Source organism: Cnephaeus nilssonii (genome assembly GCF_951640355.1).
Source record: "Cnephaeus nilssonii genome assembly, chromosome: 21".
In the NCBI taxonomy this organism is placed as follows: domain Eukaryota; kingdom Metazoa; phylum Chordata; class Mammalia; order Chiroptera; family Vespertilionidae; genus Cnephaeus; species Cnephaeus nilssonii.
The window spans coordinates 24,975,671-24,989,083 of NC_137092.1; the positions used below are offsets into that span (position 1 = coordinate 24,975,671).

A 13,413-nucleotide genomic window follows, 5' to 3' on the forward strand; every position below is an offset into this window, starting at 1 on the left:
ACATTGCACAGCCCTGATGGGTGGAAATACAAGGAGCAGAGGGTGCAGGGACAGGAAAGGGACAATGTTGGACACACCAACATTTTCCGTTCTCTAGCTCTCACTCACTTCACCTAGCACAGTGGGTCTCAACAAACCTCTTCTAATGGGTCCATAGAGGATGGCTACAGAATAGGGTCTAGGATGTAAAAGGAGTAATAAATCCGGATCCTCTTTCTTACACAATTCAACAGAATACTTATTTGGCACCCACTGTGAGCTAGATGCTGTACCAGTTATTAGGGATACCCCCTAGCCTTCATAGGGAAGCCCACCTGTCCACAGGGGACTCCATGAGCTGCTAGCCCAAGTGATCAGGAAGTTATGGGGACGCAGGGGGGGGGGGGGGGGAACCGTTGGTCCTGGCCCATGATGGTGAGGGAAGGAAGGAGGTGTCAGCAGACTGGGTGGGCTGGGATCCTGCTGCTGTGTTTCGGAAAGAAGCTGAGAAGAGGACCCTGTTGTAACTCTCCGACTGGCCTGTTCTCCTTGGTGCCTCTGAGGCCACAGCTGATCAGGGCTGCCAATTCACTTCTGAGTGTGCGCACTTGAGGCTGGACCTCCCAGTTTGAGGAAGGGGCGGTCTGCTAGCTGCCTCTGTACCCCTGGACCACCCCGGGAGAGGAGGAGGGCCCTGGCACATTCCTCCTGAAGGATCCCTGGGCCGCAGCCTCCGCACCACACCCTTGGCCCCGGCCAGGTGTGCGCGCGGGGGGAGCCCGCGGCTGGGGTGAGCGCTTTTACAGCTCGGCTTGTGCTGTTTGTCTGCCTCCCGAGGGCTGGGTCCTCCTTATTCACAGGTGAGTCACACCCTGAGACGCAGGCTCTCTTCCTGTCAGGACTGAGTCAGGTAGAAGCGTCGATAAAACCACCTGATCGAGGAAAAGGAAGGCACAGCGGGGTGCAGAGTGAAAACCAGCGGCCCCGCCAGGCACCAGGCAGCGACCCCTGCAGCGGTGGACGGCGCGCCGGCCCGGCCCAGCCCGCCCGGCCATGCCCGCCCTCTGGCTCAGCTGCTGCCTCTGCGTCTTGCTCCTGCCTGCCGCCCGGGCCACCTTCAGGAGGGAAGGTGAGTCGGTTCCAGGAGGAAAGCTCGCAGTCCTGGGCTGCGAACTGGCCTTTCTGTGCAGATGGTGAGGCTGAATGCACCTGGGAAGATGCCCGCTTCGCCCAGAACCTCTCTGAGCTCCCTCCTCCTCCCTGCCACCCCCATCTGGGCTTTTCCAGAGATGGGGTTTCAACAAGACTAACATTACTATATAAAGCTGTCTGACTTAAAAACAATTGGGAAGCCAACAGGTGTGCCAAACCAGGGTTTTCCTTACTTTGAGCATGCTCCTTGATTGCTTTTTTTTTGACCCCGGGGCCCCTGTGCAATGAGTAATATGTTGGTGCCTAAACGCTTTTCTCATTGTGTGTTTTTGTTGGTGGGATTTTGGTGCGAATGTTTTCTGTGACGGAGCACCACAGAGTTTGAAAACGAACCTCTTCCATAATCCTCCTGAAATTCCCGTTTCACCTTTGGGATGGAAAATGAGCCTTTTGAGTCTTCAAGAGGCCTTGCTTTTGATTAATGTTACCTTTTATAGTATTTTCATATAGCAATCATTCATCAGGCGTTTATTTGGCACACACGCCATAGATCATTGGATCTTATCTGGGGCTCCCAGTGGCTGTCATGTCCTGAGAAGTTCAGCTGATATAAACAAAACTTTCAGGCAGCCTAGCAACCATTTACTGTACGCACGTATCAGCTATGACAACACATAACGGGTGTTTTCCTTGTCACTTAGTCTTACCACTGACACTTGACTGGGTAATTACCCTGAGTTTTCATGTTTATATTGCTTCCTGCACCTGATGGCATTCCAGCAATCATTTCAATGGGGCTAAGAGGCATTTTCGCACGTGTGCATGAATGAACATGAGATGATGTTCATGTGCACGTGGGATCATCTTAGATATTCCATTTATTATTGTGCCGTCTGGGTGATGCTGGCCTGAAGGGATGTGAATGGCAGGAATATTTTAGCATGTGTTTCAAAGCGCTGATACGGTCCTTTTTTTCTTTTTTTTTTTTCCCCCTAAAATAGTTTTGGGATTAACTTCCAATCCATCATGACTTCCATTTAAAAAACTCTTTATGAAAATGATCATGCAGGTTCGGTTCCCTCAGAGTTGGGATAAGTAGTCTTAAGCCAGTGGAAAAAACATTGTAAAAGTAAGCATAGTCTCTGAATATTGGAATATACAAGGACTTTTTATAGATCAACTGCTAGAATCTGGTGGCTTAAAAAAATGAGGAAATGGATTTGCACAGAGCCATAGAGGCAGCTGTTGGCAGAGACGGAATTGGAACTTGATTCAGGGTTCTTAGACTGGAATTTTTGGGACCACATTACGAAAGTAATAAGGAAACTAGGTACATATTTACCTAATGGGTAATTATTGAAGCAATTTTCCCCTTGGCTGTGGTTGAGTATGTGTGTGCGCGTGTGTGTGTGTGTGTGTGTGTGTGTGTGTATGTGTTAGCATTAGATAGTGGAAACAAATGTGTGGGATCTTATCAATTGTTTAATGAAATCAGACTCAAGTGGACAGAGCTTAGACTGTCCCTTCTCAAGGACGGACCAGCTCTGAGCATTCTGTGCAGGCCGTTAAGTCAGAAGCAGTGTTCAGGCTCATTTCTAGAACTCCCTCTTCTTTGGGGACGGACTGCTTAAGATATTAGACTCCCTTTCCAACAGGCATCGCCCTGGGGTTCAGGGAGAGTGTGGGAAGTTTGGTGTGCAGGTGGAGCACTCATGCTTGTCCACTCCTGGGATGCTGGAATGCAGCGGAAGTTGGGCTGAAGGGATGGGACTTTGCCATCTCCCTTAAGCCGCCCACATCTGTGCATCCTCTGGGCTGCACCTGTGCGTCCAAAGCAATGACATTGCTTCTAGGTTGTTCCCTCAAAGGTGAAGTTATGGTGTTAGACGTGATCAGCAAGACTTTCAGGGATGGGCTCAGCTAAAGCACGCGGTTCAGAGGCAGCCTGACCTGGCTTCAGATTTTACCTCATTCACTTACTCCTCTACTTCCTTAGAAGTAACCTCAGCCACTCGGAGTCTGCTTCCTCACGTGTTAAACGGAGGCAGCAGTACTGAGCAGCCCTGTAGAGCTGCTGAAAGGATGAGAGATTATTGTAAAGTGCCTTAAAACGCCTGGAACCTTCTTTCTTTTAAAAGTCTAACGCCAACCCTATAGGTGTCATGAACTCGGATGTCTGGAGATCAGTCAGGAAGAGGAATACTCCTCTCCAGGAGCTCACAGTTGGTGTGAGAGAATGTGGCATGTGGCTGCAATGGTCTGGGTCAGAGTTCACATGGGGAGGTATGACTGGAGAAGAGGTTAGAAGGAGACTAGAACTGTAGCCAAGAATCTGGTCCCTAAGAGCCTTGCATGCCAGGCTGTGCAGTTGGGATGGTGTTCTGTAGGCAAAAAAGGGTTGCAGATGGTTTGTAAGCAGGATATAGGCAAGGTCACACCCTCAGAGGCTTACAGGGTGGAGTTGAGCTAGGAGAGGCCAGTGAATGGCCATTGCAAGAGCAAAAATGAGACAGGTAACAGAGACATTTCGAAGGTACAATTGAAAGAATTTGGTGACCCACTAAGTGTGTGTGTTAGGGAATACCAGTAAGGGAAAATTGTGAGGAATGAGTCCAAGATGGGTCCAAGGCTCAGGTCGTGTGGTTGTTTACACAGTGATAACATGAAAGGAAATGAGGACTGTGAGAGAAGTATGAGATTTGGGAGCAAGGTTGAGCAGTGAAGAGGAGGGATGGAATTCCTGGGGGGACCTGTTGAATTTGATTGAGATGAGAGTAGAGATGTCCAAAGGCCCAGGGTAACAGCTGGAACTACGATTTTGAAGTTTAGAAGAAAAGTTTGAAATATACAGTTGGGAGCCCAAAGGTGGAAAGCAAAGCCTTGACAGTAGATGAGACTACCTGGGAGACAGAGGTAACAGAAACCTCAACCCTTAACAAGGGGATGGGAGAACAATGAAGGAGAATCAGGAGGGATGAGCACCGAGGAGAAAAGAGTTAAGAAAGTGGTGTGTTTTGTTAGGAAACGAGTTAATAAGAGTTTCGACAATGTAGGAGTAACAACTGGTATTCAGATATAAAAATATGAATATACAAAGACGAGGACTAAAATACACTGTTGGATTCAGCCATCAGGTAAGTTTTGAGGCAATTGTTCTAGAATAGTGAGCTCAGAATCCAAAAGTGTTATAGGTCACCAATGTGGTTTTTCCCATGGCCTGGTACTGGAAAAGAGGTGCTAACAGGTGCTATAGATAGTGGAAAGGACCCGTGGGAAGGTTTATACTCTCATGGATTCTGTTATTTAAATTGTTCAAGTAGTATCATGCATAAGAGCGCAGGCTCTGGAGTAAGACTGCCTGGGTTCAAATCCTAGCTCCGGCGTTTACCAGTGCTGGGACTTAGCAAGCTACCACACCTGGTACTCAGGTTCCTCATCTCTAAGATGAGCACTTTGTAGAGCACTTTGCACAGTGCCTCTCAAGCACTCACTATGTTTCAGTATTATTGTTCTAATTAACTGTCCTGACAGTACTGAAGGCCTGTATATTGCCTACTGAGTTTTAATGGTGAGGTTTTTGAAGGCTCCTTGAATTAACTCAAAAAAGGCAATGAGGCCCTAGCCGGTTTGGCTCAGAGGATAGAGCATCAGCCTGCGGACTCAGGGGTCCCGGGTTCAATTCCGGTCAAGGGCACATGCCCAGGTTGCGGGCTCAGTCCCCAGTAGGGAGTGTGTGGGAGGCAGCCAATCAATAATTCCCTCTCATCATTGATGTTTCTCTCCCTCTCTTTCTCTCTCTTTCTTTCTGAAATCAATAAAAATATATTTTTAAAAAATAGGTGATGAAGAGCCTTGTGCTTAGGCTGGAATGAGCCCTCAGCTTTACCCAATGAAACAAGTGACAAAGAACCCAAGCAGATTAGAATTTCAAGACAGGATTTAATATCATGTCTTCTCCTTGCCTCTGTCACCACCAGTCCTCATCACATAGAGACTCAGCAAATCGTTGCTCTCTGGAATATGACCAAATATAAGATGACCCCATGTGGGATTGTCTTTCACTTCTTAATAGTTAGATCTCCCCCCTTCCGCTCCTCTCTCACACACACACACACAAAATGGGTTTGAGGCAACTTAATTATGAAAATAAATATAGATGGTCATGTGTCTCTTTATGTTCTATTTAGGAAATTAGTGACACAAATATATTTAAAGTCACATAATTTATAAACTAATAACTTAGGAGTATTGGTTAGCTCATTCACATTTCATGAAGTAATTAATTAAAATTCTCTCCATTCATCTTTAGCATTCCCAAAGCCACTTTAGTACAGTTTCCTCTTCACATTGGACTAGGTGGCTTGAGATACAGCCCTCTCTGAGTCTGTTACTGATGCTGTCATTAGAAAGTACCCCATTTTAAAAACATTTAACAATCATCCTGCCTGGCTGAAGTAGCTCAGTTGTTTGAGCATTGTGCTATGCACCTAAAGGTTGCCGGTTCAATTCCCAGTCAGGGCACATACCTGGGTTGTGGGTTCAGTCCCCAGTGTGGGCATATACAGGAGGCAATGAATTGATGTCTCTCCTCTCTCTCTCTCTCTCTCTCTCTCTCTCTCTCTCTCTCTCTCTCTCTCTCTCCTCCCCTCCCTCCTTCTCCCTTCCTCTCTCTAAGCATGCCCTTAGGTGAGGGTTAAAAAAAAAAAATCCTTAAGTGTACATTTGATCGATAGCTTGGCTTCTTTCTCACTGATAGGTATCCAAAATATTGATTGAAGTCATTTCAAATTAATGTGTCTTCCCCAAACTATTCTTTAGTTTTTAAAAAAATCCTTTAAAAAGTGCCCTATGAGAGATTGTGAAAAGACTTAAATGTGACCTATTTTTCCCCCTGAGAGAGAAAAAAATTTGAAAAAGAAAAACCTTTACCTTATATTCAAGTGTGTACAATAAACAGGAGTCTAGAATGCGGTAGGAGTGTAAGTTAGAAATTTCAATGCAGCTTAAACTCTGGGTGTCCTGAATTGGGGGAGCAGCCACTGGTTTAGCTCCGCTGGTCCGAGAAGCTGAGGAAGAACGCTGATTTGTGATCAGTGTTCATGGGAAAGTCAGGAGCGTGAAATTAAGGTGTCAATCCTGGGAATATTTGTTCTATTTAAGTTTTTTTTCTCTGCAAAAAGCTTTATTGTTTCATTTGGTCCAATGCATATAAGAGGGCTTCAGGGTGGTGAAAAGAATGGCCAGTAGTTTCCGGGAGAGGCTCAGGCAAAAGGCAGACATGGGGAGGGGGGTGGGGGATGCAGAGGGGCCCCTCAAAGGCCTCCGGGCTCCACAGGCTCCTAGTCGTGCTGGAGGGGGAGCTTAGCCTGGGGGCCGGCAGCCTGCGGAGGGGAGCCAGGTGTGGCCCATCTTCCTGATGAGTTTCACCTCCTCACCCGGAAGTGGTTCTCCCGGAAGTCACAGAGCTGAGGGTCTGCGTTGGGAGAACCAGGGCACGCAGGTCCACAAGGGCCTGGTTCAGGTTCCTCCCCAAGGCCAGGGCGGCCTCTCTGGCGCCCTGAGTTCTGCCCGCTCACCTGGGGGAGGCCTCAGCGCGTCCTGGGGGAGAGGGCGGCCACCGCGCTGGGTTTGCAGCTTTACCAGACAGCTCAGAGCCCTCGCGCCTCTTCTCCGCCAACTCGCCCGGAGAGAGGTAGGTGTGGGCGCCCGCAGAGGCTGGGGCCAGGGGGTTGATGGCAACCTCCACCTCAGGGGGATAATTCTGACAAATTTGGGAGCTCATGGTTGTTCGGCAATAAGGGGTTAACGTAGAAAAGAAGCCTGTGTGTTGGCTGGTCCCTGAGGTGGTGCTGAAGGTGGTGACTGGATAAGACGCAGGAGGGTGGCTGGAGGCTGGGAGAAGAGGCGTCCCTGGGTCTGTTCATCCAAACACTGTTGAAGCAAGAGGCAGATCTGGGACCCCCCCCCCGAGGGCACTACCCCCATTTAAGTTTCTTAGTAGCTCAACTGTACGACTTCCCTCCCCGTCCCCCCGCCCCCCCTCCCCCAAGAAATTTGCCAGGACAAGACTTGAATCATCTATTACCAGTCTATAGGAGCCCCATAGATTCTGGAATACTCTAACTTAGTCACAAATTAGGCCTAGTGGATTACTGAATCATTACTGGGCTGTCTTCTAATATAACCCCAGGTACATGATGTAATATTTGCATCATATCCGAAGCCGAAAGCTAAATCTTTTCTGTCTGTGGGTGACTGCATGTCTGTGTATGTGCCTCCCCAACAAACGGGTGCTTCTTATGTCACAGTTTTGAAAGAGGAAAAGAACGGTTCTTCCTCCAACACTGATCAGTAGAAGAGTTCTCCCTGCTGCGTATCAGAAGACAGGTGGAGGTCAGGTGAGCAAAGGCATACATTAATTCCACCCCCTGACATCTTCAGGCTTCTAGGCCAGTGATTTTTCAAACTTTTTAAAATTTCATGGCACACATAAACTAATTGCTAAAATTCCAGGGCACACCGAAAAACATATTTTTTGCCGATCTGACAGAAAAATAGATATAATTTTGATTAATTCAAAATTTACGTTTAAAATAGCAATAAGCTTTTCAGGGTTTTATCAGTCATTGTTCTTCAATGATTGTTGACATTTTGAATCTGTTGATGCATATTTGTGTCCAGAGGTATAAGTTTTGGAGTCTTTCTGGGTCATATCTGTTTACGGCTAGACATGGTCGGCAAACTGTGGCTCACGAGCCACATGCGGCTCTTTGGCCCCTTGAGTGTGCCTCTTCCACAAAATACCACGGCCTGGGCGAGTCTATTTTGAAGAAGTGGCGTTAGAAGAAGTTTAAGTTTAAAAAATTTGGCTCTCAAAAGAAATTTGAATTGTTGTACTGTTGATATTTGGCTCTGTTGACTAATGAGTTTGCCGACCACTGGGCTAGAACATTGACAACGCAATCTTTACGCATGCTTACTGCTGTTTCAAATCACTACCCATTGTGCTTTTGGTAAAAGGAGATCCCTAATGTTTAAAGATCGTTTCTCATCTCAAACAGACTGGTCCACTTTGCAAGCAGTGGGTCCAACAGCGACCCAAGCGTCTGCTCTAGCCTCATCAAGGGGGTTGAACATGGTAGGAGGTGATCTTCACTCTGTGAGATCCGTGGAGATAGGGAGGAAGTCACAGTCAACTGGACGTGGGGAGTGACAGTGGGGATGCAGCACATTTGTCTGACGGAGACACAGGACACATGGCTTCCACTCCCTGGAGAAGGCTTCATGGTCCAACCTCTTCTTGGAATATTTTTTACTTCTAATTATGGATCTAAAAATGGTTGGGCTCCTGAAAGGCCATTTAATTCATTTTCTGACTTTAAGCAGTAAATTTTTAATTTATTGTTTTTAAAAGGGTTTATTTTTAGAAAAGAATCATTAAGGAAGATGTGATAAATGCACTCCACACATAGTTGCCCAACATTGTAAATGTACATGAATTACCACTGTTTTTTTGTCAAAACTGGAAACTATAGTGGTGTATAGTTAGCACACACATACCTAAATGTGTGCGTCTTTGTGAAGAGATGTGGTGATAGCAAAAAAATGAAAATAAATCTATGGCTAATCTCCATGTGCAAGAATATATTGTTTATAAAAGCAATGATGGGTTTAAAGATGGAGAATTATTTGGTAACTTTTTTTAAGGAGCCAACAAAACACAAATTTAGGTGATTGAAATACTATTTGTAATGTATACTCCAAAAATGTCAGTACAAATCAGAATTTCAGTACAAATTAGAACTTCCTTTTAAGCTTTTCTTTATTCACTAGAGGCCAGGTGCACAAAATTCGTGCATGGGTAGGGTCCCTAGGCCTGGCCGGTGATCAGGACCGATTTGGGCCTTCCAGCTGCCAGCTGGGGCCTTCCTTCATTCCACGCTGCCCCCTGGTTGTCAGTGCACATCATAGCAAGTGATCGAACTCCCAGTCTCTCGGGTCGAAATCCCGAGGGCACACTTTGCATATTAGCCTTTTATATAGAGAGATATGCCTCATGCACGATTGCTTTCCTTTTGGTCCTCATTTTGGTGTCACTTCTACCTGTCCCGGACTCTCTAATTTTCATTATCTCAGCTGCTTTGTAAAAGGGTACATGACACCTTTTGCTGGGCCAGGTAGAAAATGCTTCTTAAGTAGGCTTCTTAGGAATCAAATGTGATTTCTGTATTGGAATGCTTTTCTTTATAGATGAACTTGGGGAAATACAGAAATTGCTATTTATGTGGTCAGAGATGCATGGGGTTACATATAGGTGAATGAATACTTTCACATAGAATCCTTACCATGAACACAAACTGAGTCTCATACTGTAGCTGACACCTGCTGCCTTAGAGTGGAGCCTTAAAGGTGCAGGTGTGAGAGAAGGGAGACTCTTCTGTATCGCGTGTCCTACTCCTCTCTTCCCTTTACCATTGAACTCAGACTGAGCCCTCAGCCTCCTCCTCTGCCCTCAACTCCTTTGCTAGTCAGACAAAAATCAGTGTCCCCAACCTCTCTGTTCACTGGGACGTTCTTTCCCTCTCCCCACCGGCTGCCGGAACCTGGTGGGGAGTTAGGGGAAGATATCTCCAGGTGTGGTCTCCTGGTGTCATTGTCACTAGGCTGAGTTCTCTAAGTCCACCTGAGCCTTTTCCAAGTCTAGGTTGTAATACAAAGTGCTATAAACTCAGTGAAAATAGTTGACTTCTTTTAAGCCATCATCTTTCAAAAGAAAAATGTGGTGATCTTAGTTTCCTTGACTCTCGATAACTTTAGACTATTTAGAGTTGGAAAGCTTGGCCCACATTTTATCATTCAGAGTGACCCGTATGATTAGAATCCTGACCTCTGTTGTCCTTCTTCTCAGAGCACTTCCCGTTGGCAGCCTCACTCACCCTGCTTGGGCGTTGATGTGTCCTGGAAACAAAAGAATCAGGCAGGATGTGGCACCGGTGGCTCTGACTGCATTTTTGGGAAGGCAGTGGTGAAAACTGTGGGAGAGAAAACTGAACTCAGTTAAAAAATTCCTTGTGAGGGACGTGCCAGTTCCATTTTCTTATTCTGATTAGAAGACGTATTGTGACAGACCTTAAAAGGATAAAACTAAAGCAGATAGTCACACCTTAAACCTAAAATTCAAGATCAGTTTCAATAAAGAACTTTTCAGATGTTGTTATAAATATTCACCCAAATTGAGTACTATTTTAAACCATGGGAAGAAAAATCTCACACAGGAGGTTTTAAAACTAGACAGTACTTAGGAGCATTTTCATCAGCACATGTAAGTGTAATCTTCTATATATATATAAAAGGCTAATATGCAAAGTGTCTCCTCAGGAGTTCGACAGGGAGACCGGGAGTTCACTCGCCTCACTATGATGTGCACTGGGGGTGGCTGGGAACATGGCAGGCGACCAGCGGCAGCAGGGCACTAAGGGAGCAAGGGAAGGAGGAGGCAGGGAGACAGGGAACCTGATAGGCCCTGATCACCGGCCAGGCCTAGGGACTCTACCCATGCATGAATTTTATGCACTGGGCCTCTAGTATAATAAAAATACTCATCTTGTCATTTTGAGTATTTAGAGACTTTGATTTTGTAAATTTATATAATTTTTTTCAATTACAGTTGACATATAATGTTATATTCATTTCAGGTGCAATGAATATTTAAGGACACTTTCAATCATTGCTTTTGTTCTGAAAACAGGCATTTGTCATCTTTTAAAAAGTGAATACTATTCTCAACTTTAATTTTACTCACCATTTTCAATCGAGCTATTTACATGGAGGTGACAGTTGCTATGTTTGAGCATAAAAGGGTTGTCAGTTTACATGAGGCCAGTTCTTTGACTCCAAGAAAGGGAATGACATTCAATAAGATAAATTAATGTTTAATTGTTAGTGTAACTTCTTTGAACAAACGAAACAGAAAAGGGCGGTTAAGATTGTTAGTTCCAACTCACCTCTCCTCACAATGATGCTTTCCTTTACAAAGCAAGAATTTAAAGAAGCAGAGGGGGTAAAGATACAAAATGAAGTATAAGTGAAATGAATGGGAGAGGGGGAGATGTCTCAGTGGGAAGTGTTAGGGGAAATCAGGCTGGAAAAGTATATAGGATTAGAACACGGACATCTTTGTAAGCCGTGTTAAGGAATTCTGGTCTTTACCCCACAAGTATGTAAAGGGAAGGCATCATGGAGTTTTAAGAAGAGCAGTAGTGCTAAAATTTGTACTTTGAAAAGGTTTAGTGACTACTGAGTGGAGGGAGGAAAGAGATGTTGCAGGGAATGCCGTTAGAAAGCTATGGCAGGCAAGGGATGATTGGGGTTTGGTCTAGAGTAGCCATAGTGGAGGTGCACTTGGATGGACTTGAGCTAGTTAGTGGGTCGTATCATAAAATGTGGTGGTGAGCAGCGTATGGGCAGGTAAGAAAGATAGAGAACCTATAAGGATAGCTTCCAGCTTTCTGACTTGATGGGCTGACTTTGCTTTTAAACGTGTTTTATGTAACGAGCTTTTGAGATAACCAGTGGGGCATGTAAAGCGGTTGGCTGAGCGTGAGGGTCTCAAGCTGAGAATGAAGTCTGGGCCAGGGAAGAATCTTAGCATGGCAACACCTGTCACGGTTACTGAAGGCCTTGGCTTGGGTGAGAGATTCTAGAGTGACTGAGCCTTGAGGAACATCAACATTTAGAGTTGGGGTGAGGAGAGGAGCCCGCAGACTTGTGTGGGGGTCAGAAGCCAAGAAGAAATCTGACAGAATGGCATCATGCTATTTAAGGGAAGAAAGAGTCTCACAAAAGGAGAGAAAAAGATTCAATGTCCCAGAAAGGGGATGAGAGGGGCACAAAATGCTAGAAAAGAAACACAGGGCACACACCTTCCCTCTAAATAAGGAAGAGAATTGAATGGCATCTCTACATGGTTTATACATGGACTTGTCCTTTACAGGTAACTGGTTTGATACCCTTGCTGCTGTTTAACTGCATCAGTATAAGTGCGCACTAAGCAGCAGAAATGGAAGCCAGAGCAGCAAAGCTCTACGTAATAGCAGCCAGCACACACCGTCAAGTTCAAACACGACACTCAGATTCCTAGCTCATGAGCTAGTCCCACACACCAGCCAAGTACATTACCTGTCAAGGCTGCCAGATCTCTGCAAACTGATCTCATGGTCTCCAGCCTGCCTCCCGGCCTCCCGTGCAGCCCGCAGCTTGCTGCCCTTTGAGATGACAGGCAGAAGGTCTTCGCAGCTCCAAGCTCACAGAGCACAGGTGCGCAGGCAGTCCTGGCACAGAAATAGTTCATGTGGTGTAAGCAGCTACCTGGAAGAACATCCCACACTCCTTCTACCTCAAAGTACCATGTTCCTCTGACAATTCTTTCTGTTCCCATTTCACTGTGGATTTTGTTGTTGTTGAAACATTAGCTTTTTACACTGAATGCCATATATGTAATCTATGTATTGTGTTGAGAAATTTTCATATTGGGTTCCTGGACTTCTGGGAGATTTCTGTATGTTCGAGTTCTTGTTTAGCATTTTTAAGAGTCAGACTTCCTTCATTTCTCCTTTCCTCCTTTTATTCATTTTTCCATCTACCCTTCTATTCACCCATCCATCCATTCATTCATGTATCCATCCATCCAACAATCACTGTCCCTAGCTCGGTGTTAGGTACTGTGGGGATGCAAACGTGTGAAATGCTTAAGGGGTAGTAAGTCATGTACACAAATAGTGATGACATGGGAGAGAAAGTAATAAATGCTGGGCGAGAGGTAGGAATGAAGTCCTGTGGGCATTCAGAGGAGGGAGAAGCTGTTGAAGGTTATTAGCAGGCACCCTACATGATCTGATTTATGCTCTTTAAAAAGATCACTCTGGTTGTCCTGTGGGTTTAAGGAGAGTGGAAGAGGGTAGAGCCCCAGGCAAAGGAAGTAGCAATCAGGGCCTGGTGATGGCAAGGAAGAGCTTGGTGCATCCCAGATTCCTGTGAGGGTCTGTGTGGTGGAGCCCAGTGAACAAGAGAGGGAAACAGGAATGAGATCAAGTTACAGAGGTCAGCGGAGCCACATTTTCAGGGTTTGGAAAGAAGTTTGCATTTTTAATTTTGTTGTCACTGTTGGAGCACTAAAAACGTGGTGATTCCCTAAATTACATGAAGATGCCAATGAGATCACCCGGGTGAATAGCAAAGCGTGTGTTTTAAGTGTAGAACAGAAGAAAGAGGATCTGCTTAGCA

General features: G+C 45.6%; 1 protein-coding gene across 1 annotated transcript in view; it reads left to right on the forward strand.

The window, feature by feature from the left end:
- Positions 1-851: 851 nt before the first annotated feature.
- The window catches only part of LAMC2 (laminin subunit gamma 2), a 56,063-nt gene continuing 43,501 nt past the window's right edge, over positions 852-13,413 (forward strand). The window contains exon 1 of the mRNA XM_079761307.1: positions 852-1,108. Within this exon, the coding sequence (XP_079617433.1) occupies positions 1,033-1,108 (76 nt within the window). The 5' untranslated portion in view covers positions 852-1,032. The remainder of the gene's footprint in view (positions 1,109-13,413) is intronic.